The sequence below is a fragment of the Accipiter gentilis genome, chromosome 10 (assembly GCF_929443795.1).
Source record: "Accipiter gentilis chromosome 10, bAccGen1.1, whole genome shotgun sequence".
Taxonomy (NCBI): domain Eukaryota; kingdom Metazoa; phylum Chordata; class Aves; order Accipitriformes; family Accipitridae; genus Astur; species Astur gentilis.
In genome coordinates, this window is record NC_064889.1 from 16,290,435 (window position 1) to 16,316,435 (window position 26,001).

The 26,001-nt window shown below is 40.4% G+C and overlaps 2 protein-coding genes across 3 annotated transcripts in view; one reads left to right on the plus strand and one right to left on the minus strand.

The window, feature by feature from the left end:
- The first annotated feature begins 198 nt into the window (after positions 1–198).
- STARD5 (StAR related lipid transfer domain containing 5) lies at positions 199–5,411 on the plus strand. Its single transcript, XM_049812571.1, has 6 exons — positions 199–354; positions 460–509; positions 649–781; positions 2,128–2,245; positions 3,234–3,327; positions 3,899–5,411. The coding sequence occupies exons 1-6, from the start codon at positions 199–201 to the stop codon at positions 4,044–4,046; spliced, it is 699 nt and encodes a 232-aa protein (XP_049668528.1). The 3' UTR covers positions 4,047–5,411.
- A 2,329-nt stretch (positions 5,412–7,740) lies between these two features.
- Positions 7,741–26,001, minus strand: part of IL16 (interleukin 16) — a 33,203-nt gene continuing 14,942 nt past the window's right edge. The window contains exons 6-20 of one of the 2 annotated variants that reach the window (XM_049812327.1): positions 23,901–24,011; positions 23,213–23,327; positions 22,922–22,995; positions 22,615–22,828; positions 21,404–21,521; positions 20,095–20,227; positions 19,142–19,229; positions 17,924–18,399; positions 15,290–15,431; positions 13,016–14,105; positions 12,318–12,501; positions 10,601–10,702; positions 9,648–9,900; positions 8,632–8,757; positions 7,741–8,370 (exon numbers count right to left, since the gene is read on the minus strand). In XM_049812327.1, coding sequence (XP_049668284.1) covers positions 8,177–8,370; positions 8,632–8,757; positions 9,648–9,900; positions 10,601–10,702; positions 12,318–12,501; positions 13,016–14,105; positions 15,290–15,431; positions 17,924–18,399; positions 19,142–19,229; positions 20,095–20,227; positions 21,404–21,521; positions 22,615–22,828; positions 22,922–22,995; positions 23,213–23,327; positions 23,901–24,011 — 3,420 coding nt within the window. In that variant the 3' untranslated portion in view covers positions 7,741–8,176. The remainder of the gene's footprint in view (positions 8,371–8,631; positions 8,758–9,647; positions 9,901–10,600; positions 10,703–12,317; positions 12,502–13,015; positions 14,106–15,289; positions 15,432–17,923; positions 18,400–19,141; positions 19,230–20,094; positions 20,228–21,403; positions 21,522–22,614; positions 22,829–22,921; positions 22,996–23,212; positions 23,328–23,900; positions 24,012–26,001) is intronic. The other variant, XM_049812326.1, reaches the window with a different exon arrangement.

Sequence of the window (26,001 nt, forward strand, 5' to 3'; positions counted from 1 at the left end):
CCGGAGGCCGCCGGGGCGGGGAGGCCAGGCCGTTACCAGCCACGCCTCGGCGGCCGAGCCCAGCCCCGCCGCCCTCTCTCCCTCCCCGCGCACCGTGAGGAGAAGCGAGGGAGCCGCCTCCTGCGCGGCGGCGGAGGCCGCCCTGCCGGGCGGGAGGCCGCGGCCCCTCAGGTGAGGGGGCGGCGCCGCCATCGGCCCATGGGGGCGGAGCGGCGCTCTCCCAGGCGGCGGCCGAGCGGCGGCTCTGCCCTGCCCGGGCCGGCCATGGACTACGCGGGGCTCGCCGAGGCGGCGGCCGAGAAGATGGGGCTCTACCGGCGGGACCCCGGCGGCTGGCGGGGCTGCCGGCGCACGGTGAGCGGGGGTTGGGGGGAGCGGGGGCGGTGCAGGGGCTGCGGCAGGAGCGGCTGAGGAGGGGGCTGTCCCGGCGTGGCGGCTGAAAGCTTCCCCTCCCCGCAGAGCGAGGTTTCGGTTTCTTGGAGACCCTCCGCGGAGTTCGCTGGCAACGTGTGAGTACGCCCGGCGCCCCGCGTCCCTTTCCCGAGGTGGCGGGGTGAGGGATCGCCCCTCCCCGCGGTGCTGCCGCGGGGCGCTTGGGGCCGGGCAGGGTAGAGCAGCGGGATTTGGTTTCGTTTCGTCCGGCCGCAGGTACCGGGGAGAGGGGATCCTGCCTGCCAGCCCCCACGATGTCTGGGAATGCATAAAGCCGGTGGCCGGCGGGCCCAGGACCAAGTGGGACCAAAACGTCAAGGACTTCGAGGTCGTCGAAGCCGTCAGCGATGTAAGTTCCGTAAGAGCCGTTCCTGTGTGCGTTTAGAAGCTTTGGGCCCCGCAAAGTTGTAGCGCCTCATGAGACGGGCTATGTTACGGGCAGGGACGGCCGCTCTGCCTGGATCAGTCTGACAACACTGGGATTAGGAATCTTTTCTTTTCTTTTCCGTGAATTGCATATGTTTTCTTAATAATAGCTTATCTTTCTGAAAGGACCTACTAATACATTCTTGGCTAAATTCTGCATGCTTAAAACATGTAAACGTATAACGTTAAAGAGTCCTGCACTATGTTGTTGTTAATGCTGTGAATCAAGCTAAGCATGGTTATCTTTAACAAGCTATTTGTGAGGGAAGAGGAGGTTTAGAGAATATGTAGACTTAGCTAAGCAGTGAAGCTTTCCTATCATCAGCCATTAATTCAGGCCCCATCTTTCACCGTGGCAGCTCAAGACACTGCACTGTGCGTGTCACACTCTGCCATTAACTGGCTGACTGACCTTGGGACCCAGCGCTTTGCCCCGGTGTCTCTGTCATTAAAATAGAGGTGCTGCAACTTGGAGCATTACAGATGAAAAGGGTTACGTGTGAGCAGTAGTTTCTGCTGCTGTGGTTATACAGTCCAATTTCCTTTTACTTTTAAGTGTGTCAGAACCTTAAAAAGGCATTGGATTTAGGTCCCCAAATCTGAAGTGGATGTAGGTGCTCAGGGACAGCCAGGGTGCAAACACAGCCAATCCCAGGAATGTTCGTGGAAGTCCTGGGAAGATTCTTTTTCTTGGGGGAACGTTACAGGTGTTTAGTATTAATTATAAACATCAACTTTAGGAATGCTGCAACCTGCCACTTGAAATTCATAGACTTTATCAAACTTGCCAGCACTTACCAGTGTGGTAGAAAACTCTGTTTTGGGGAGCCTATCACCACAAGAGCCTCCACAGAGGGGATGGTAGTGTTAAGGTTTCTGCAGTGTAACAAATCTGGTTATCAAATTGTATCCCATGTGATATGATATAAAGAAGTTATCTTTAGCTTCCTGGAAAGGAGAAGCATTTTAACTGTCCTATGAGCATAGATGTGCCAGATTTGCTTTTCAGCATCCCTTGTGGTATCTGTCCTTAAAACAGCCTGGAAGCAATGCATTAGCACTCTGGTTTTCTCCATTAAATTGTCCTTCATCAACACACTATAGTGCCTTTTGACTGTGCTGATTTGCATTTAGTTCGACAAAGGGCATAATAGAACTCCTTGGTATAGTTTAGAAAGTGTAACTGAAAGAGTATCAGAAAGTACAGGGATTTTTTCTGCTATACTTTTGAAAGCATCAACTGACATAACTCTGTTTTGTGATTTTCAGACTGTCTCTATATGCAGAACCACAACTCCTTCAGCTTTCATGAGGATTATTTCACCAAGAGAATTTGTGGATGTGGTACTAATGAAGCAATTTGAAGACGGGACGATGCTGTCTGCTGGTAAGATGCTTGTGTTGTTCTCAATGTGTTCACATTACGTTAGGAGATAACCAGCAGCTACTGGAAATAAATATAAAATAGAAAATAAGTAACATGCTATTCAGTAGTTGTTGATCTGATCTTGATCAGAAGATAAAATATTAGTGGTCTCTCTACATTGTTGTTCTCAGAGTATGTATGTCTTAATATTCAGGTGATGATGTTATTGTTGGCCTGTGGTTTCTTCTCTTGCTATGCTTTTGAGATCAAATAACTATTTAATTTACTATTAAGTTCTGGGGGTTTTGTTGTTGGTTTTTGTTAAGAATTTACAGAACTTTCTAAAATGAGCCCTATTTAAGGTAAATCCTGTTTTAAAGGGTTTTTGGACTGCCTCTAGATTTTGATGAAGCCACTGAATCAATGTACTACTCCTGTATGTGGAAATGTTCTTATGAAACCAAATAATGCTGATTTTTAAGGTGCTGCCACCACGTGGAAGGATGTTTCTTTGTTTTTTCACTCATCCTGTTTACCTTTTACAAGTCAGTGCTTTTATTGCCCCACTGTTCAGCTGTCCCATTTTCCCATCCTGTTCAGGAGTGCCTTGCCAAGAAATTATATACTTGCTAGAGTGCAGCTTCTCAGCAATCAAGTGGCATGTACCTCTGGGGCATGGATTTGTTGGAAGTAAGGAAGTAACTTGAATGATCTCTCCAGGCGAGGAATGCCCTCACACAACTCCCTCGAAGTGTCTTGCTTGAAGTAACAATTGCTTCTAAATTCAACACATCTTTGATTTCCCCATTCCTTGGCCAGAGTGGTTCCTTTTAATGGTCTTTTCTGACCACTTGTATGGCACAGCCCCACATTGAAAAAGTTATACTGCCATTCTTCTTAAATATATTCTCATACCATGAGTTTGCTTCCCAGATGGTGCTTTGACTACCAAGGACTCTTTCCCCTCTTCTGTGAAAATGACGCTTTTCTTGAATGCTTTTTCTTCTAGCCACCAATGTGGAACACCCGCTGTGTCCTCCTCAACCAAATTTTGTGAGAGGTTTTAATTACCCCTGTGGCTGTTTCTGTATACCTCTTCCAGGGTAAGAAGCAATCTGTTTGAATGTTATGTGTTCTAAAGGCCTTTGCATCCACTCTGTGGGTGTTTATGTGTATATGACCACATGTGATCTATAGCCTCTTGGCAATGGCATGTTTCTGTCTTCCTTTGACTGGTCATCATTATGACTGAGTGCCCCTTTTGCTTTCTTTTTTGAGCAACGAATTAGTCTCCCTTCATTTTCTTGAGGGAAGTCTTTAATGTTACAGGAACCATTATCATGGTAGGACTCTCGCTGACCTCTTAAGCAGAGATTTAGCAGAACATACAAGCATGGTCTTCATTTTTGGTAAAGGAGTATCCAGTTGTTTATTACGTTGCCATAATTCATAAACAGAGTCGTGTACCTAATTAGGGCCTAGTTTAACTGTAATTTGACCTGTGGGAATAGCTACATTCATTGACATTTGGAATTAATGTCTGTTGTTTGTTTAAAGAAAAAAAAAAAAAGTACTTGGAAATATCTATCATCGGACAATACATATGAGAGTCATTGTAAAGTTCTTAATGCTTTTAAACCACTGGCTATAAAATCACTTGCATTGTCTTTGCAGGGAGCCAGACAGGACTCAACTCCTCAGTTTCTTTCAGACTGATCTTGGTGGCTATCTTCCCCAGACGGTGGTGGATTCCTTCTTTCCAGCTAGTATAGCTGGATTTTACAGTAACTTGACCAAAGCTGTTAAGGCATTAAAAGCGTGACAAGACCAATTGCTGACATCATCAGCTGAGGGTAGGAAAAATCCCGGCAGCTTGAGGGTAGAAGTAGGAAGTTGGCCTACAGGACTTTTCTACCAGCGAAGATACTTAGGAAAGGTGAAAGGGGAACAATGAATTGAGTAAAGCAAATGCTTAAAACAGCACTTTCTACCTGTCTCTATGCAAAGCAATGCGTTTTTTTTCTATTAAGATATCCTACATTTTCATAATTAGAAAAATACCACACCAGAGGCTGGAAGAATCCTGAAGGCAGCACTGGTGGCTGCCTGTGGGGAGAAGGCGCACGTACTGGATCTGTTCTCAGCCACACTGTGTCAGTGTCTGTGAGAAGGAGCACTGGTAAAATCCACTTAGCTCTACAGCATTAGCCAGGTGCAGGCCAGCCCTGGTTTGTCTCTGAAGCTCCCTGTAGATGCCTGTGGAACAGGCGTTGCTTCCCCAAAAGAAGAGGTAGCTGTTGTGCTGGCAGCACTTGTAGAGCTGCTGAGATGCTTCACTGGGTCCAAACCAGCAAATTGTAAAAGCCAGAACAAATTGGGATGTGTGGAGGATCCCACTTATTTGTTCCAGCAGACTTCAGTACTGATGGTAAATATGCCTTACATGCTTTTTTTTCTAAATCAAGCTCTAGCAGCGCAAATCAATTCATAGGTCTGTGGGTTGGCAAGCAGACACTCTTCCTTTCTCCCCTCTGTACCAAAACCAGTGATTTCCACAATGTTGTGAAAGAAACTGCACTGATATAGTGGCAATAAATAAAGAGGATTAAGCACTTTACTTGCCATTTTTTAAACTGCACTTGAAATGACCATTTTTAACTGCACTTGAGTGTTTTTTGGTCTCTTGTGGTGGGAGGTTTTAACAGGTAAATAATCTTTTCTGTAGCTTAATCTTGACTTGACGGTCCATAAGGACATTGGTTTTTTCTCTAAGACTGGTTTGCCTCACAGCACTATCTTGGGAAACCAGCTTCTGATCTTGTGTGCAATGATGCGTCCAGGTTTAGAAAATACTTAATGGTGCTGGTTACTGCAGGAATGTCAGACATTACTATGGATTACATATAATTACAAAAGGAAAGCTAATTGCTGAATTAGGAATTTAAATGCAGGTTGTGATTTTAATGCTGTAACTCAGTTATTTAACAAGGTTAATATGCTCTGCTTTCTGTTGCTGTATTTGTTTTATATTTAGTATAGGGCGTGGACCTGCACACAAAGTTTCCCACTGTAAATCTCACCCTATGGAATAGAATTTTCAAGGAATCAGTTTTTAATCTAGTCTCCTGTGTCTACAAAGATATAAAAACTTGTATGAGCGTGATGTAATAAATGTATTTGTGCTACATCTTGTTGGTTTTCCTGGATCATCCTTTAGAATAGTTCCTCATGCACCTGCTTTGCCAGCAAGGAAGTGTGAGAGCCACTTGGACCTCTAGCATCTCTCTGAATTCCAAGCAACAAGGCAGGGAAAAGCTTTCTCTCCCATTTACACTCCCCACTAACAGGATAAGTGTGTTTTGGTGAGAGCACTCACTCTCCCAACTTCTTTGCCCTTGGTTGGTCCTTGTTTCCAATTTAAGATTGCTGCTTTCTGTACATAAGAAGAATAACAAATTCACTGAGGAGAGATTTGGGCCCTGATAGTTACAGAGGCTCATACATAACATCTAAATGTACTAAAGTTGTTAGGCATGAAGTTAAGTATCTTGGCAAGACTTTGCAGAATTATGATTAATTTAATTAGCAGAAAGGTCAAGGAGCAGAGCTCAAGTCACCACTCATTATTCCTGCAAGTAAAACTTTTGCAGACAATGGGGCTTTTTATTAGCTATTTATTATATATTTAATTTTTTTTAATTGCTCTGAGCAAGAAAGGTCTTACTTGAAATAATTTAAGGATCCTTTTTCTGAGTGCTCAACACATTCTATGCAGAAGGAATTAAAAGCCCTTAACATTCAGCTTTCTGCGCTGCCAAACTGGAGATGGAAATGTCTTGGCAAAGATCATCGTGTAAGGTCTTGGAGGACTCCCCAGTGAGATGTGCTGCCTGTCACACATCATGTTTTGACTACTTTTGATCTTGGCAAATGCCAGGAAATGCAGAGGCATGCAAAAACTGAGAAGCTTTGGAGTTGAAGTGAGAAGGGCACCTCTGGAAAAGAACAAGATCAAACCTGTCTTGGTGGTTCTATATCAGTTCTTAAATTGATGAAATTAAATAGCTGTTTCAGGTGAGGACACCTTCAGCAGATGGCATTGAAGAAATTGAGGCATTCTGTGCCATGGCTGTAGCTAGTCCAGTCTCTGTTGTTACAAAGTTACGCAGTTGACCAAAAAGTGTGATCTGTCTTTATACAGGAAATAGCTTTAACAGTACTAGAGAGTTAAGGCCTGCTTTTCTGTACAGAAATCATTAATATTTTTCCTATATTGGTGGTATGGGCAAGTGGTTGAAAAATCTTAGAATCTTTTATATGCATCAGGCCTTTACTGATATTTGTTAAGCCTAAGCCAATAATGCAGATTAAGTTAAATACAGGAAATTCTACAAAAAAACCCTGAAATATTCAGAGTGTTTCATGTAGGTACCAGTTAAAAAAATGTACAAAAAGATTCCCTCTCACATTTTTCTCCTATTTTGGTGGCTACCTGATTCGTAGAAACTTTGTTTTGAGGATTGTTTGGGTTGTTTTTGGAAAAGACAACTCAATTGGGAAGGGGTTTGGAAGCATGGGGGCAGATGGCTTGTCAAGAACGTTCTTTCAAGGATTAACATAGAGTTGACTTGTGACGAAAGGCTAAAGCAAGTTATGTGCCTGTATGCAACTAATACCTTCTGCTGTCTGTCCTACTTCCCTTTCTTTCAATTGCTATTTCTGTGACAATGCATTAAGTGCATGGAAAATAACTTCTGAACTCCTGCAGTTTATGGTTTGGTGACATTAAGTGACCGAAGAAGGGTGCAGCAAAGTCCCGAATATGGGAAGGTGAGCAGCTAAGGACAGTAATCAGTGCAGCCATCTGGCTTTCAACTGGTGAGTCGCTACTTCCATCTTGATGTTGCTTCTTTCCCTTTAGTGAAGTAAGTCAGAGAAGACCAAATGGGTGCACAAGACCATCTTACCATAGATATACATGCTGCTGCTGGTAGAATTCCATACAATGCTTAGAGAGCAGTGCCAGAATGCTGATAGCAGCATTTCAAGCATAGGTTTGTCTCCAAGTTATTTAGTGTTTCCAGAATAAACGTTTGGATTCAGAACTTCTCATTCCCAAATACTCTCACTGGTACTTTCCCTTACAAAATTAACACAACGTCATTTCAAAAACTACGTGTGGTGACCTGGTTCTGAATGGCCTTGTTACTCTCCTGCTGTAGTCCTCTTGAGACCTCTGGCCAGAGGAAGGTTAGTGAAACCTCTGCTGTATTACCCTCAGCTTCCTGCCTCACCCTTGCAATACCATGAGACGCTCCTTTCCACCGCACCCTGTGTTTGCCTGCTGGAGTTGAGATGGCTCTGTCAACTGCTAGTAGTTACCTTGAAAGGTTTGGGCTGTCCTGGATGTTGTGTGGTTTGAGCAGAAAAGCTGGAGTTTTCCAGGGCACTTTGTTGTTTTGACACACAAAGTTGTATCCCCCTTTCTCTGCTCCTTACATATTCTCTAAGGCTTTACACATTCTTTAAGGCAGTGTTTAGTTGTAGGCTTGTAGACACATTTCTTCCTGGGAAGGTAAGGTAGGGAGCAAGACTTGAAGAGTAGGACTGAAAACTTAGCACAGGATGTGCTTCTGATACTTGTTACGTTAATGGCTTAAAATAGGAGAGTACTATAGCTGTGACGTATTTTATTACAACCAGTATATTATTAATAAAGTCATTTTATAATTCTATACTTTGTAACATCTGTTTCTGAATGTTGAAATAAGTCATGCACATTTTATGCACATCTTATTTTATCATAGATAGCTTGCTCTGTAAGTGGCAGTAAGATCATGTGTATGTACTTTTCATATGCGCTTTCTGAGTATCTTGCTGTGCTAGCCAAATGGCTGCAAGTAATAAAATCCTTTTTTGTTTGTAATATTGACAGTAGTCTAATTCCTCCTCTTACAAAGTTTCAGATGACTTGGTGGTAACAGAGCTCGGATTCTTTCTCTTGATGATAGCTGTGATGGGCCCCTCAGGTAATGCCTTGATGATATTCCATGCTTCAAAACGAGTCAGTCCTTGCATGGCAGTTGTGTGCACTTGTAATAGCTCATCACCAGGCTGAACAGGGCTGCTTTGTTCTAATGCAGTCCCTGGAGAAAGAAAGAAAATTAATTTCCTTTAATTCTTTGTGTGGAGGAGACTTTAACATATCTTTCACTTATTGAGGATCACTAGCATGTTTGGTATAAACCACCTGGTCTCAGCAAACAACAAATTACTGGCACTGCAAAGGAGAATGCTGCATTTACAAAAAAACCCCATTTTCATAGGTATAAATCAGTAGCCAGTTATGAACTGCACAAGTTTGTATCAGCTAAGGACCTGCTGTGTATGCATTTAAGTGTGTTTACCTTTAAATATCCTGTTGATGATGATGGGTTTATCTCCATGAATAGAGCCCTTCCCTCCTTCCAAACTGAATCCTAAACCGGCAGGTGTTTTTTCTAGAGTTACAGTGCAGATTGTATCTTCAGTTGCTGCAAACAAACAGAAAGTTAGCAGATGGGCACCACATAGTCTGAAAAGCTAAAACATCTGTTACAAAAAAATGAACTTCTGTTTTGTTTGCAAAGGCACCATAAACTGCCAAATGAAAGAAAACTATGACTTCTAATTCCTCTTTTTGTCATTGTAAGGCCCTCTGGGAAGCAGGGGAGAGAAAGTTGTGTTTGAGTTCATGGCAGAATGGAAATATAAGGATGAAAGCTGGTGACATTTACTAGAATTAGAAATATCTGTTCAATGAACAAAATCTAAGGTAAACATATTTGACTTTATGTTAGTTATGAAATTATCATCTACAAAGCTGCTAATGTTTATTTGCAGTATAAATAAAGCTACATATCTCCAGATCATGCTTTAGAAAAAAAACCCATGAGAATATCTTAGGGTTCTGCAAAAATCTGACATTGCTATGTTTCAGATGTAGCCACCTGCTATATCAAACAACAGCACATTGTTTGTTCAAACTGAAATTCTCTTTCACAGAGAAAAAGTCTTGTAAACTAGAATCTAATAATATTAGAATAAAGAATCACTGTTCACTGATTTGTCATTATTTATACCTTCAATTAGATGTGTTACTACAATAATAGTCTTTGTATTTCCACAGAAATTCATACAGATGATCACATTCATTTTTTTCAGAGGGTTCCTTTATTTTAGAAATCCATTAATTTTTTCTCTTTCCAACAAAGTTATTTCAAATGTATGTTTCAGGAATATTTTATTAACCATGCTCTCTTTAATCATGGTTCTCAGATTTACACAGCCAATGCTGAGCTGCTTTATGAACACATGGATTTCAGGTGATGAGTAAAGACTTAGCAGGTGGGGGCTGCAAGGTAATGTCACTGAACTTACTCACCAGACTCTTGTGAGACATCACTTGCTACTGAAGATGTACTAGAGCCAGTTGAAACATTGAGGGTTTTTTCTGCATCTTTAGCTTTTCTAGTGACAATGACAGCTTGTCTGGGTTGTCGAGCCTGTCGCATGATTGCTGAGGCATCATTGTGAGTTGCACCTTTAAGAGACTTTCCATTAATGGATAGTACTTCATCTCCTTTCTGAATAGTTCCTTCCTGAGATGCTAGTCCATTGGGAAACACTTTGTGAACCTATTGAAGAGCCCAGTCACCACACAAGGAAAGAGGAAAAAAAATGACAAATCACTATATCACTCAGTTAATACTTTTCACCGCGTGCGTTTTCCATTCTTTGCCAGGAACAAGTTGCTTCTAGCACGTTTCAGGACTGAGGGCTGAATACATTTGTACAGAGAAGTTCTCCTGTGCACAGCCCTCCTTAAGCAGCTAGGCAATCTGTTTAGCCCCAGTATCAGATGGCCAAAGCCTTGCTACCCATGGTGCATACCTTGCCTGTCCTACTTCCTGACTCTCTCACTGGTCTGCTAGTGGGAGGAAGAAGGTGTGAGGCCAGTCTCTAGCTTCCAGACCTCTTACGTGTCTACGTGCTCACCTCATTCCTCCTGACCACCCTGTATGGTCTTCTCTAAGCACGTGAATAAGTATTGGTTACTTCCTGCTGAGGGCTCTGTGTTGTTCTGCCTTGGCTTTCAGAGCTGTTGGGGAGTATGGTGCCCAAGGAAAGAGGACTGCCCACCACCTGGAGAGGGCATCTCTATGCAGAAGGATCCTGTTTTCACCCATTAAGACCATGATTCTTCTGACTCTATCAGTACAGCTGCCTACTTTGAATATGCCAAAAGCCAACCTCTGTAGTAGAAAACCAGTAAGTTATGTATTTTTAGAAAGAGTAGTTGTTTTTGTAGTAGTTTTTAAGAAAGATGCTACTTACTGTTATCACTTTGTTTTCTAGATCAATGCCCCCTGCCAGGCTGAATCCAAGCCCAGTATCATCATCTTTATGCAAAATTGTAACATGAATATCATCAAATTCCTAGGCAGAGAAAGAAATGAAGTCAAGAACTTCCCAATAGATATGTCAAGCATGTTTTCTTTTTGTCCATTGTGCATTTTATAATGAGACTTAGTGGCATAAGCGTAATATGGAGGTGTGTTTAGTATTTGGTTTTGATCAAATTTACCTATCAATTACCTATTTTATAAAATGCTATTCTGTGTCTAAAGTTGTTCTGTTTTGGTAAACAGGTTATCAGTTGGATCTGGACCATAAATTGAATTATATTAAAGAGTATAGATAACATGTACTGTAGAAAAAGAAAACATTGCTGAATCGTGTTAGAGGACCTTTTCATTGAAAAAGTGGAAAAATAATTTGGCATGCAACTTGCACGGATACAAGTGTCACAGCTTAAAAATTGCTTCTCATTCTTATTTTTATTTTTTAACAATATTCTACTAACAGGTAGAGTAAGCTGTCTCTGACTGTGTTATCCCAAAGATGAGTTTGTATAAGGCAACAACTCCTCTTTAACTTAGTTTCCTAGGAAACACAGCCTTCTTGACCACAATTCCACAATTACGTTCAGTATGTGAGCAATTGTAGTTGAATCTTTTGATACTGTGTCTTGTTTCCTTCCACAATTGAATCCACCAGCCAGCTGCAGCCAGGTAGAGGGTATGTGCTCCTCAGAGGTTGTCCTGAAAATTCCATGAAAATAGACAACTTGATGTGAGAGGCTAATGTCTCATTGAGGGCAACGATGCAACGTAGCTTTTACTGCTAATCAGACCAAAAATATCAACATGGGATGTTGACGAGAAACACAAATTTATACAAAATTTGGCTTTCATAAATTCTGCCTGTCAAACTGCTTTTTGTTTGCAACATACTAGCAAAGTTTGATGTAGTCAGTAAGAATTTGTCTCTGACATGAGGATATGTCTACCTAGTATTCTGATAGGCAGACATGAATTCACTACCTGTGCTCCATGCAGTACAGACACAAACCAGGACTAACCTGGGAGACATGCCACTGCAGTTAACTAAGAGGCAAAAACTGTATTAGCTTAGCGTCACTGATGCGTTAATGCAGTTATGCTGCTTTTAAACTGCTTGGAGTGTCTTTAACACAGAAAGCACTTAGCTGCCAGCAGAAGCTGAACTATTTTCAAGGCAAAGCTCTGGATGTTATCTGCTTTTTCTGAGTGTGAGCAGACTTCAAAAGTCTTTATAGTTCTGAATTGCACACGTTTAACCTTGATTTTGACTTATTCTGAGCTTTATTGCAATTCTAGATTAATCCAGCAAGACTAAAGGTTGCTCAATATCCCCAAAATGAGGCATTGGGTATCTCAGACTGGCAACCCAAATAAAAAGAAAGGCCTCCAAAATTTCAGTGCATACTTCTAAATACACTGACCTTATCTGCTGAATAACTGTTATCCCATTAGCTAAATGGGTATTACTCTTGCTTAGTTATCTTTGAAGACTCCTTCAAGATTTTTGATCAGAAGACCTAAACATTGCTACTGCTAAATATCAAGATGACTGTTTTATTTGTTATAATATCAGGTTGAAAGGATTCAACCAGGTGCATTCACTCCACAGATTTCTGAAAATCATGCACAAAAAGAAAAAGCCAGTTTACCTTTAAGGTTGCTTCATCTAGCGATTTGACTTCCTCTATAAGCTTTGCTAACTCTTCAGGGGAAAGCAGAGAGATGACAGACTGCCCTGACACACCAGATACTTGAGGTGAGCCGTGTTCCTGTTTCTCTTCCTCTTTCTCATTGTCTGCTAGGCCCACAGTATATTCTCTCAACTCTGAGAGGCTGTCCCATTGTGACAAGAATAAAAAAGAAACATCTAGTTATGAAAGAACATACCCACAAAAGCATAGCACAGACAATTTTTGAGCAGTCATCTTCTGATCTTATTAGCATTTAATTGGGGTGGTACCTCCTATAATAATAAGTATTATAAATACATACAAATGTAAATTAATCATGTTAGCCTAACAGAAGTAGGAGCCATCACATAAAAGAGTAGGAATAATCTCTTGGCCCCAGGCAAAAACAGATTTAAATCTCCTTTGTCATGGAGGTGCTAGAAATATTCCTCCTTAAGCAAGAAGGAGTTTGAAATGTACATAAGCTTATATAGTACAAATTAAAAACAAGTGTAATAGTCATGTGAGTCATTTGTCCTTTACTCTAAAAAGTTCTTAACTTGGTGTGTACTTTACTATTGTGTGCTACTACCTTAGAATGTTAATCTGTCAGTGGGTCAGCACAGATGCTCACCAATGCTGATCTGTAAATCTGATTATTAAATATGGTATCTTACTTTAGTGAAAACCCAGTGTCCAGGTGATGATTCTCACTTGCGGGTGAAAGAGAAGTCCCATCCTCCTCCACAGAGGACTGAGGCAATGTGTCTGGAGTTTCCCATGCACTGTTTCCAGAAGAGGCTGGAGACTGAGGAAGGCAAAGCAAAGATTTCATTAAAGCAGATGACACCTGGCTACTGATGGAATAGATTTTGCTACGCTTTTCATCATATGGTTTCGTCATCTCACAAGACTGGGTGGCAGTAAGTGGGAAGCTTCGTGATCTTAGGCTGTGTGCTTTTGCTACCGATACAAGATGGGAAGTTGCAATGGCTTCTGTAGTTAAGAGACCCGAGGAATTTTCAGTGGTGGTGGTGGTGCTTTTCTCTGAGCTAGCCACGAGGACCTCCCTGGGAGAAGAAGATCTGTCCAGGCTCTTTGTACCCATGACCACAGGTGACTGTTGTTGGCTAGTTTCACAGAGTTGGAGAAAGGCTTGGTTTAAATGGGCTGGAGCTGCCTCTGACCCTGTTGCAGTGGCAGAGTGTTCTTTCTGGACTGATGGTTTCAGGCTAAATCTTCGGCATATTTTTTCAGGTGACTGCGGAGCACTGAAGGATTCAAATGAGCTTATTCTTTGTTTTATTGATGATCCCCTAGGAGAGACACGGGATAAACTGGATTGCAGTTCTTTCCTGGAAGTACTCTCAAGGTCAGGAGGGCTTCGATCTGTCTGTGTTTTTAGATCTGAATTTGCTTTCCTCAATCCTTTCAGACTTTGGCGAAACCAGGCTGGCTTAGGTGCAACGGGAGGACCCTTTTTCACACTGTCATTTCCGTCTGATTTTAGCACTTTCGAACCACCTATTTCCGATTCTGATTTCTTCAGAACTGTCTCTGAGCTGCTTCGATTTTGATTCTCTTTGTTTGTACTGATGTCAGGTTGCAAATCCAAGTGGACGCTGTCTTCCGTCATGGTAGGATTAAATAAGCTTTTTATGCAGTCGGAAATTTTAACCCAAGGGTCTTCTGTTGTTGTATCAAGACTATAATCTACGCGTGCTTGTCTTTTAAGTATAGGTCTTTGTATTGATGAAAGTGGATTCCCTGTATTGGAGAAACATTGATTATACACAAGCCTCCTTCTACTTCTCCATCCCTTATCTAAGCATTGTTCTTAATTAATTAAATTTGAATTTCATTCAAGCCTCCAATAGGTATTTTTTTAAGTTTCTAAAAAGTTTAAACTTTTTTAAAATGAACAAGTTCCGATTCCTGACACTGAAATTAACTGAAAAACAAGGCTCTTCCATGCTTATGTACAATATCCCTTGTCTAAAGGGCATGCAACTTCTAAAGGTAACCTGAAATTCTGGGGTGCTGAAGTAATAATACAGGCTATAACAGCTAAAATAGAAGGCTAAAATTGCAATGTTGTTTGCAGACTCGTGAAAAAGCTGATGTTACAGTAAATTCTTTTAAAAAAAAAATCATTTTTCTTTCCTACATTTAAAAGTATATCCCACTGTAAAAAGACTCTCCAATGAAGATCTCTGATTAATATTTATGCTTCCTTAAATTTGTGTAGGCATTTCCAGTTGTATTTTTCTAGTAAATAAAACTTAATTCTAATATAGGAATTTTTTTTACATCACAGACTGATAAAGCATTTCAATGTTAGACATAGAGCTGAACGGCAGCAAACTTTTGTTTGTACAGTTTCACAGTTACTGTTATCAGCTTCAGTGTAACTAATATGGTTTTTTTTAGGCATCATTATTTTTTCAATTATCTGAGCCAGAAGTTACAGAATTCTATTTAGGCTGTAAGAGACCTCTTGAGATTGTCTAGTTCCCTTAACACTAAGTTTCCTTAATTCTAACTAGCATAACAAAATACTAACTTATTATCAGTAGTTTGTACCATTGCAACACTTGAGCCTTGAAACCATGCATAAAAATGTCCTTTAGAAATGCTAAAACTAACCTTTAATATCAAATCTTCAATACAAATAAGCAGTTTTATCTGAAGAAATACAGCAGTAGTGCGTACCTGTCCATTAAAACTTTTTTCACAATAAATCATCTATTATGCTTCTTTTGATATAGTTTCCCTTTTTTTCAAAGATTAATCAATAATTTGAAATTTCACCTGTCACCCCAAAATTTACAGATATGAGTTGAAGTCTACATTTAAAGAGAAAGGTGAAGTCAGCTTGATACCTATTTTGGAATCCAAACTAAATGCTAGGTTTAGCTGCAAAAAAAAAAAGTCCATGGAATTAAACATACCTAAGTTTGCTTTTCTTTCTTGATCCCTGCTCACTGGAACGGCAGTTATGTGTTCAGTATCATATGCTGTAGGAGAAGTGGTAAAGACACTGTGGGTTACATCAGTTTGATGTCCCTCTAGCATTGGTTCTCCAACTTCCTGCTGAACAAACAGGAAACAGAAATGTGTCAGAATGTAATTATACAAACCACACTATATATGAATCTGAAAAAAACCTCCCACCATATTTTCATTTGTTTTTAATCTGAAAAGAAATATTGAATAGAAATCAAGCTTTCACTTCTGCTTGGGATGTAATCTTCATAGGACTTAATTTATCCTATATTTCAAGAGTGCTGGCATGATATTTTATGGTTACACTTGTAAACAGACTGTGAAGATCTGCAATTAACATCTCAAAAATTTACTAATAAACTTTATAATAAACTAAAAGACTGCCTACTATAATTTTAACTTTTTGTAAAATCAGCCATTCAGTAGACTTTTGCAAACCAGTCAAGAAAATTTCCTCTAACTTCCTATTAAAGTCTCTTTCCTGTTGAAGCCTTTTGCCCTTAAGCACAAGCTAGACAAGCTAAATCATCATTGGGTGAGAAACATAGGGTGAGAGTATTAGTTTGAGGTTGTGGTAAACGCCACACTCAACATCATTAACACATGCTCTGGAATTACTTGATTCCTTTGTAGCCAATGATACCAAGTTACCCTTTGCCGTGACACCAGAAGTGCTCTCTGCTATGTAGTTAAGCTTCAGGTTTACTAATAGGAACCAAAACCAAGCAGGACAGAAAGTGAAGGTCTAGAAACAAATGAGATTGTCCTGACAAAATCAGTAATTGAACAATTTCTTAGCTTTTCTGTAATGGGCTTGTGTTTGTTATGCAACTTTCTTATTCTAGGAAAGCCTTTCTCCATCCCCTGCTAACTAAGGTCCTTCTTGAAAGTTGCACTTGTGTTCTGTTTCTGTTAGACGCGGGCATCAGATGTTCAGTAAGTGAAGTAGCCAAGCTGGAAGCACTATGAACACACGGTTTGATCTGACTCTCCAGTTACACCTACCTTTTGACTGATGCAGCTTAAAGCACAGTTGAAAATATCAGTTAAGCAGTATAAGTTAATATCAGTATAAGTTAGTCATTCTTGGTTATGAAAAAGCAACCTTACAGCCTACAGAATCCCCATATAAAACTGTGGTATACAGGCCTCAAATTTACTAATACAAAATGTTTGGGGAGTACGGGTTAAACACAAATAATTTTAAAAAGCAATAACAAAGCCTTCTCTTGATGATCTGAAACACATGCTGACAAGAAAGCCTCTCTCCTGGGGACTTAAAGGAGCTATTGCCCTGAGATATACAGACTGTGTTACTAGAGGAAGTTATCTTCATTAACACAGCTTGACTTTTCATGGACTTTATTGATCTTAATGTTGGGGTTTTTTTCTCCTTATCATTTAGAATAACTGAGTACTGAAGAATAGTTAAGTTGCATGCAGTGATAAGTTCAACAAGTACTTACTTCCCTGAATTTTAATTCTGAAAGGTGATTTTCTAGTAGCTGTTGATGAATATGTTTCTACTGCTCTCTTCTTAGGGGATGGTAAGAGCGATCTTACACGAGGTGCTGAACTGAAACTGTCTTGGATATTAATATTATAGGTGGACTTCAGTCTGAGCTGTATCATTTTATTTCGATCTCTGCAGCTTGGGAACTGGTTTGGGGGTTTTTGTGGAGGTTTTTTTGCATTTCATTGAGATCTGTTTGTTTCTACTGGCATATTACTAAACTGAGGGGAAAGAGGTTTCATTTTTAAACAAACCACAACTTTGTTTCAACATGCAGCTCTCACAATCTCTCACACTCATGCAGATGTGAAATACTGTATTTCTGTCTATCTTAGATGAGAGAGGGAACTGAAATGTAGTAACATACAAATATATAGTCAGTTTTCAAATACTGTAGCTCATCAACAAATATATATGTGCCTCACAATCTAAATTAGTTTAGTACCTCCTGGTCTCAAGAAATGTATATGAGCCCAAGGTTACCTGCTGTACATAACTTTAGTGCTTTCTTCCAATAAAAATCCACTACTGAAACAAGGAAATTGTTTCACGACTTCTTTACTTCATAAATTATTTGACTCTATGAGTGTCGAGGTTAGGGTCAACCGTACCAAGCTGATATCAGGGGCTGTGAAAACTCCTGTAGTCCCAGCCCAGAGTACATTGCTGTTCCATTCGTACTGGAACCAGAAAGTGCTTGATACCACCAGTGGCACGTGTTCACAAGGAATGACAGTGAGGGACTCAATTTATTCTCACTGCTGCTCTCATTGGGATTTTAACTCAGATTCCTTGATATGGAAGAAAATTCCCTTTAGACGCTTCTCTGCCTTCTGACTGTAGTTTGAACATCACATTTTGAACAAAACTGGCTTCACTAAGATACATATGTTATTTTGAAAACAAAAGAGCCTCATCCCCTTCCCCCGGTCCTCAGATATGTATTCACGCTTTCTCATTCTTCCCTGCCCTTCTTCCTGCCATCATACAAAGTCACTTTGCCTTTCTCCTTCTCCTGCCTCACAAATATGCAAACACAAGAAAAATTTTGCAAATTTTGCTTTACCTGAATGCTTGCAGGAGGTGATACAGCCACTTCTGATACAAGCTTTTCTCTTCTCTCTGCATTACACTGGTCATTACATGTACAGTCCTGCTTAAAATATTTCCTTGGTGGAGGTTTGGGCTTTGATGATTTAGGTTTTCTAACAAGGATCTCTGAGGATTTCTTAGTGTTTTGCAAGGGTCGACCTCCCCCACTACAAGTAGGAGGGGAACTACTCCCTGAATTATTACCAGATAATGAGTACAGCAGGCCAGGTTGTCTGGTAATTGGTACATCGATGCTATGTACTCTTGCTTTCAAGTCAGCCAGTTGGTATGCAGCACCATTACTACATGAGGACCTAGGGTTGTAGCTGCTGTCACTGCTGGAGCGGGTCATTAGCTTCTGTGTCCTGCGGCTGCAATGAGCAGCATTCCTTTCAATATGCTTTTCACATGGGTGTCTTCCGTGCCAGCTCGTTTCTAGTTTTTTAACACCTGTATCAGGAACATGTTCAAAATGTCTTTTCAGTTACATGCAAAGTGCTCACTTCTAAGATTCAGTCAATTGAATTTGCAGCTAAATACCATCATTGGTTGATGCAAAGGTATGATTTATGCATTAAAGGCTTGTAGGTTGACGAGTCAACAGTTAAAATTCTTGGACAGTAAAATAATGTTACATTTTCCCTATATATATATATAACTCAGCAGTCTAGTTGTCCTGATGATGATTCTGTTGCCTTTGGCCCTTTAAGAGAAATGAGGACACTAAAAGGAGTATCATTGCAATATGTTACCATGGGAGGATGTCATACCTGAACTGGGCAAATAGCTCTAACCATGATTGCATATGCCTTTCCAAGGGGGATTAACAAGCTATTTGTCCTCAGGACATCACCTGCATTGTGCACTTCCTTGCTATCATAGTCCTGTATGCTACTGACAGGTGTTTGAAAAGCTTTGAGCAGAAGTTATGAATTGGAAAGGATGAGCAACAGCGGGAGGAAGTTTGCACAAAAATTTTTGCTGGCCATCAGACAGACGTGGTCTTTTCTCATCACTCTGGTAACATAACTTAGGAGGCATGTTAGGAGCACTGTCCTGTGAGGTTTCCTCCTCTTCCTTTTTGCTCTGGGTTACTTGACTGTTACCAAGGATTCTAATACAGCGTGTACTCATCCTATGTATCTTTTAACTCAAAATTACCATGTCTCAGTGAATGCACTTACGCCCTTACCTTCAGTACTCCATTGGTGTCTCTCCTTTCCAAGTCTGTTGCTTTCCACAGCTTGTGCAACAGCTTCTTTTAGCTGTTGCTCAGACACCTAGGAAATATCATGCCATTATACTCTCATGAGATTTCAGTGGGATGATGAGTAACATTTAAACATTCATTCCTTTAACAAAGATTTCCAAGTCCTGCAAATCCTCTAATGGAAATGAATAGACCTAGTTATATCACACATCAGTTAATTTTAAAGCTAAGTAAGGGCACAGTATTGTATTTATATATTCCAGTATAGGTGAAGTATATTTATGTATGTCCTGTTTATATTGGTTGTTTAGATAAAATGGGATCTTTCAAAGATAAATATTCTTTTGCATATTTCACTAGAAGTGGAGTTCTGGATTTACTAGTATAAGATAATTTAATACCATGGTTTTATGATAATTAATGCAACAATTTAAACCTGATAATCATTTATACAGTATTTGGTGTTAGGAATGATTTTGTAGAAAAACCTTGCAAGAATAAAATATTTTACTTTAATATTAATATAATTATAAATATTGGCTGGGCAAGACCTGAATTTTAATTATTGAAAGACAGGTGTATAAACATTTCTTTATTTTGAGGGTATGTTGCCCCTTTCAAATTATTTTCTTATTACTGGGAATTCTTTCTTGCATAAGAAATATATTTTGGTTTATTCCTTAAATGTTATTTTTGTAGTTTCCTTGTTCACAGCACAGAAACTCATGCAAGACTGTCTCCAGTGATCTTTAAATCTTACATGATTATATTTAAGATAGTGCCTATCTCAGGTTTGTTTGTGTGCAGTGATGCTTATAAAGAGATCAATATCTTTGTTATCAACTTTTTTCCACCTGTTTTAGATTAGCACCTGCTCCCTCACTTAGTTATCAGCATGTCCTTTATTGAAAGTCAGAAAGAATACAGCATGCTACCTGTGGTTCAGGGTGTCTGCTAATAATAATCTGCACTGCACCAGGATCACAATGGCTTAGCACAGCATAAACTTCATTAAGAGTTGTATTTTGTACTGAAGCTTCGTTGATTTCAATAATTTCGTCTCCACACCTACAGAGGTATTAAAAAAAGAGTGAGGATGTAAACAAAACGGATTTTCTCCCAAACTTGTCTCACCCACGTGAAAGTATACAAAAAGCAAATTCATGTGGTTGACCTCTAATTTAATCACAGATTAAATCATTATGTCTCTCTGTTCCTGTTACAGAAAACGGAATGGGAATGAGTTGGACATTATGAGTTTTTTTGATCTAACTGCCTTGTTGCATGCAACCTTTGAGCTTTCTTCATGTTCAGCTATGCACACTTTGTGTCTGTGGTCTTTCTGCTGAATGCAGCTCAGCTGCTCCTTCCACCTACATCTTCCTTTCTTCAGGTTAACACATTTCACATCTTTATGGTCTGCTAGTGTTATTTAAGGTCGGAAAGGATGTTGTGTTTCTGCTACGTATGAATAACTTGTTAATAGAAAAATTCTGACAACAAACTATTGTAATCCTGCTGACTGCTAGACGAATCTTTCTAGGTGAAATCCAAATTTGGCCCACGTGGAAACTGAGACTGCCTTTCTCTGTTCTATTGCAAATACCCACACACGTTAAGAGGCTGACTGAAGGCAGTGTTTCATTATTATACAAACTTTCAAAGTCTAAGACCACAGTTCTTTCAGCTAAAGTCTTAGCCATGTAGAGAGGAGTGTTACACAGCACCTAAAGTTAAACAAAAAGCCTTCACTGATAATGCTGTGTTCTGTTCAATTCTAAATATGTTCAACACTACTAATTGGTCATAAATCTTACAAAGTGAATTTCTACACTCCCACCAAAGCTCATTTCAGCAAATCTGTATTTCTATTGGGCAAGAAGGAATAGAATTTGAGGAGTTTGTATCAGGAAAAACTAGTGGTCAAACAAGCCAGATTATGCTGTATGTTTGGGTTTTTCCAGATACTTCCTCATTTGGAAGGCTCCTCCAGGAAGAATGTCTAAGACCTTCAAAGCTAGCCCAGCCTGGACAAGAGACAGTAATTTCACTGGGTTGCTATGTATCTGCAAATCCCACATATCCTAAATATGCGTGCTCAAACCCTCAAAATAGTTCATATGCTTTAACCCCCAAACTCCCAGAAAGCACTAAGACTTCCTGCCCAAACAAGTCAAAAATAAACCCATAAAACAGAGCAATGAAAATCTTGTGGCATAAGACAGACAGTCTTTCTCGTCCTACCTGAGTCTCCCATCCATGTGTGCCACTGAGCCTGGTGAGAGGGTGTGAATAAAAATCCCTGAAATACACTGAAAGTAAGGGATGCTACATAACCCGATTCCAAGGCCAACACCTGGCTCTGAAAGAATTAATAATAATTAAAAAAGACATAAGCAGTCAAAACAAACCACTGGAATTATCATTTTTAAAGCTGTCTTCAATTTAATTATTTTTTTCTATACAAACCAGAACCAAAGTCTTATGTTCACAAATGTTTCACATTCAATATTAGCTGCTGCTCCTACTGCTTTTTTCTTTTTTTTTTTCCCCTTTCTGTCCCGTCTTCTGTCCATCGTGTGTCCCTGTCCGCGTCCCCCCCCGCCATGATTAAAGTGAGTGCACACCAATATTTCTTCTGGGGTTCCAAGATCTGGTTTGCAATTTATTATTGGTGTCACAGACACAATACAATGCAGGTTTATTTTGCAAAATATCTGTCATTACAGAATAATTCAAATGGTTTTACAAGGAGACAGAATAGAAAAAAAAAAAAAGAACAAAAATTAAAGATACGTGGCTATTGTTGGCTGTATCATTTCAATCCCCTTTCTGTTTTATACAATACAGTTTAAGATTTTTGTGAATTTACCCTCTGCTCTGGACAGTCACTCTGATGTCAGATCCCATACTGTGTGTTTGGTGAGTCATTCTGTTACCTCACAGAGACTTTGCTTTGTTAATTTCTTTCATGTTCCTATATTTAAAAGTTTATTTCATTTTGCAAGTGGTTATTTATAAATAGAAGATGATGAAAGTTGGAAGGGAGGTGAAAGAACTACAAGAAGATATAGATATGTGTTTTATTTGTTTTTAAGCCTTTTCAAGAATTAAATTAACTGATTGCATATTTATGGGTAAGAGTTGCATAATCTGCTTAATAATTGGTAGTTGTTGCCAAGGGGTTTACTTTTTCACACTAAGGATATGAATGTGACTCTAATGCTTGAATGAAAAAAAAAATGAATGATTGGCTTTTGAGGACAGATGGTGTTCAAAATCCTGCTCTTGATAGATGTTAGCACTGACAGGAACCAAGATCTAATGTAGTGTATTAAAAAAACTTAGTTCAGGAAAAGAATCAATTAGCAATGAAAGACATTCAGAGAGCAAATGACCAGTGTTTTGTCAATCAGTGCCTTGTTTGCCAGTGCTCAGTTAATTTTAGCACTTACCTTTGTTTAGGGTAACTTCCATTATGACCCTGTCATTGGGCTTTGCAGCATTTAATGAGAATGCTGCACTTTCCGAACTGAAAGAGCTGTTTTCTTTGGTTATGCATGTACTAGAGCTCAGTGACTGACACAAATGGGGTGACAGACAGCTGGAAGCAGAATGAGGCGTGCTGAAGCTTGTCCTGACTGTAAGTGTCAGAAGACCCTTTTTGGCCTGCTAGAAAGAAAAGTTAATGAATGAATGGGTTGAGTTCACATGCACGTTGTGTGTAAAGACAGAAATTGTTCTGGAAGGAGAGTACGTAACCTTGAATTTTTGTAAAGCATCATAATGTGTTAATCCATGCATGGATTCTCCATTCAGTTCCAGGATTTCATCACCTGTTTTTAAAGAGAAAAATTGTACTATGTTACTATTACTGATGGTGCAGTAAGTTACATGATACATACATGTACTCAAAAGGAGTCTTGCAAATGCAGTAATGGATGCAGGTGTAAGAGTCACTTACGGCTCATTTCAGCTTCACTTTAATCTGCCTTTAGGTATTATTATTTGGGAATCTGGAGTGGGAAAAGGGAGAGAAGAGGGATTTCCCACCTTCTTGTAGCCTTCCATCAGCAGCAGCGGCTCCACCAGGAAAGATGGTTTTGACATAGATGCCTATTGGTCCATAAATGCTGTCTTTCCCTCCAACAATACTGAAGCCCAAACCCTAATTTATGGAAGAAAACCAGTGTGTGAGACCCCATGCTCAGTTCTCATAATAGTTCATTTGCAGTTTCTTCTGCATTACCTACATGGGAAGTACTAGTCAATGGAGTAGTATAATCCCTGAAAAAATAGTCAACTACGTGTTAGTAGTAAGAGCAAATGAAAATTTCAGCAGAATACCCTCATGATTTACTTTTTGTTTGTTGCAAGCCATTAATTCACTATTATAAACACACAGGAAGGTGTCTAAATTATATTTTTTTTTGTCCTTAAATCAATAAGCAGTCTTGAGAGATGTATTTATCTGTTCTTCTCCTTAATTTCCTCTCCCATAAAGGTAAGAGTGAATGTCAGAGCTTGATGTGGATGTGTTACTAGAACCTGAAAACTGTGCCTCAGCAAAGAGATACTTCAGAAGGTTAAGAAGCAACTAATCACTCCTGGCAAAGCCTGGATATGAATTGGCAACCCAGAAGTAGCAACCTTAATACCTGAAGTCACTTCCCTGCACTTTGCAGATTACATTTCTGAAATGAAGTAAAACTCTATGGTAAATCAACAGAACCACTCTTACCTTCCCTTGTCCTTTCATCAGTACGATGTTTGAGATTACTGAAGCCTGTGAGCCACAGGATGCGTGCACTAGCTGTGCTGTACTTAGTGATCTAGATGGCCTTGAAATTGCCTGTGAACACACACACACACAAAAATCATTTTAATGCAGAACCAGAAATTCTTGGACATACATTAGGACAACTTGTTTATTTCAAATTTTCCTCCTTATAACTGTTGGTACTAAAGATTTTAAAAAAAAATCAATTGTCTCTAATTTTCAGAAGCCACTTGTTACTCAAACAATCACTACGCATTGAAATTGTCCCACAGTGACTAAACGAGAATGTTGGCCCTTGAAGTGGTGCGATGGTGTAGAAAGATATATTTGTGCTCTCACTTGGTTCTCCATGCCAAAATCCCATTTGTGGCCATTAGGGGTCCTAAACAAGTATTATCATATTTGCCTCTATGAACTGAACTAAGAAACAAGAAATTCTCTTTCCCTCATCTTGCAACTAAATAACTTTATCTTGGGACAAATAGAACCTGTTTTCAGCATTTCCCCCCAAGATATGAATTAGTGCTCACAAAAGTTCTTCGGACTGTGAACTACCCCGTGCTGCCCCTGTTAAGCCACCACATGGGCTTCTTTCTACTGCATGATAACCAAGGTAAGCACTTTCTCCGTGCTTTTCCTCCCTCCATTCCACAGATGGTGGATTTCTTAACTCCAGCCCCTGAGATTTGACCCATTTTAACGAACCTTTAATGAAATACTTTATGAAAACCTTCTATTTGAACATGGAATTAGAAATCACAAACTAATTTAAGCACTGGCAAAAGTCATTACCTAAAGCTAACTATGCATGAAGTTCAGCAGGGCCAGAGTTAATTGCACTCATTACAAGTCCAAGAGAGTTCAACACTTTTTTTTAATACAGCAAAGTGAAACTAACAGGTGTTGAAGTGCGTGGAACATCAGCCAAGATTTCAGCTTCTGCATATATGAGAAAATATGTCTCAATTTTGACATGAGAACAAGATTATTTATTCAACATGGGATTGGGAACACAACTAAGCGGGAAATGTCTGTGCAATACCAAAAATGTGCTCTCCAGAAAGTATACCTCTGCCAGATCAGGGTGATTGCTTAGTCTATTGTGGGTCTTCTGAATCTGAAATCAGAAGTTTTCAAATTTCTTTTGCCTCTGTGTGAGGGGGTATGTTTGGAATTTCTGTGTGTGGTGGGTAACGATACCCAAAACAGGGATGCCACTGAAGAGCCCTTGCCAACAAGCAGCATCTGCCCATGCAGGACTGCCCAGCATATCCCTGAGGGCCGGTCTGTCACTCTGCAGAGGTGGTGTTTGGTTGGGGTTTGTGCTCCGCTTTGCCACCTTCTCACCCCTGTTAAAGCCCTAGATCAGGCTGTGGTGCCTCCAGGGTGAGGAACTGGCCAGGAAAAGACAGGGAAGGAGGAGCGAGTACCCCAGCCAGGCCTCAGGCAGGGCGGGAGCTGGCAGCTGTGTGTGAGGGGCTTCACCTCCATCTTCCCACTCCAGGCTTGAGCCTGGGGACCTTTGGCCATAAATACCCCCACCTTTTCCACCTTGCCCAGCCTCCGCTCTCCTAGCCTGTGGTGAATCACTTGGCATCCATCTGGAGAGCAAGAGACTGTCCATCTCTAGCCTACATTAACAAGGTTGTTTAAATATGTCTGATTCACTGTGGGGCAGAAAGGGGGATGCCTCGCGCAGCCAGCGCAGCTGAGGGCAGCGATTACCAGCCATGAGGCGAGTCCATACCTGCTTGTGGCCATGGCTGGGCCAATGGAGGTGACTCGGGAGGCTCGCGGCGGCGGGGCCCAAAGCTCAGGCCGAGGTTTTATCAGACATGTGCACAGAGCATCTCCACAGCCAGCGGCGGGGAGACGCCTGGGAAGGGCCTCTTCAGCGGTGAGCTCTGAGGCGGCTTCGGGTGGCTACCAAGGTGGTGCGAACCACACAGGGGGATTTACACACACTGTAAAACCTGCCGGGGCAACGGGAGGGAGAAGCTGCTGAAGAAATAAATGGGAGTTTGCTGGCACAGAGCCTTTCCTGCTCTCCTAGTCCTCACAG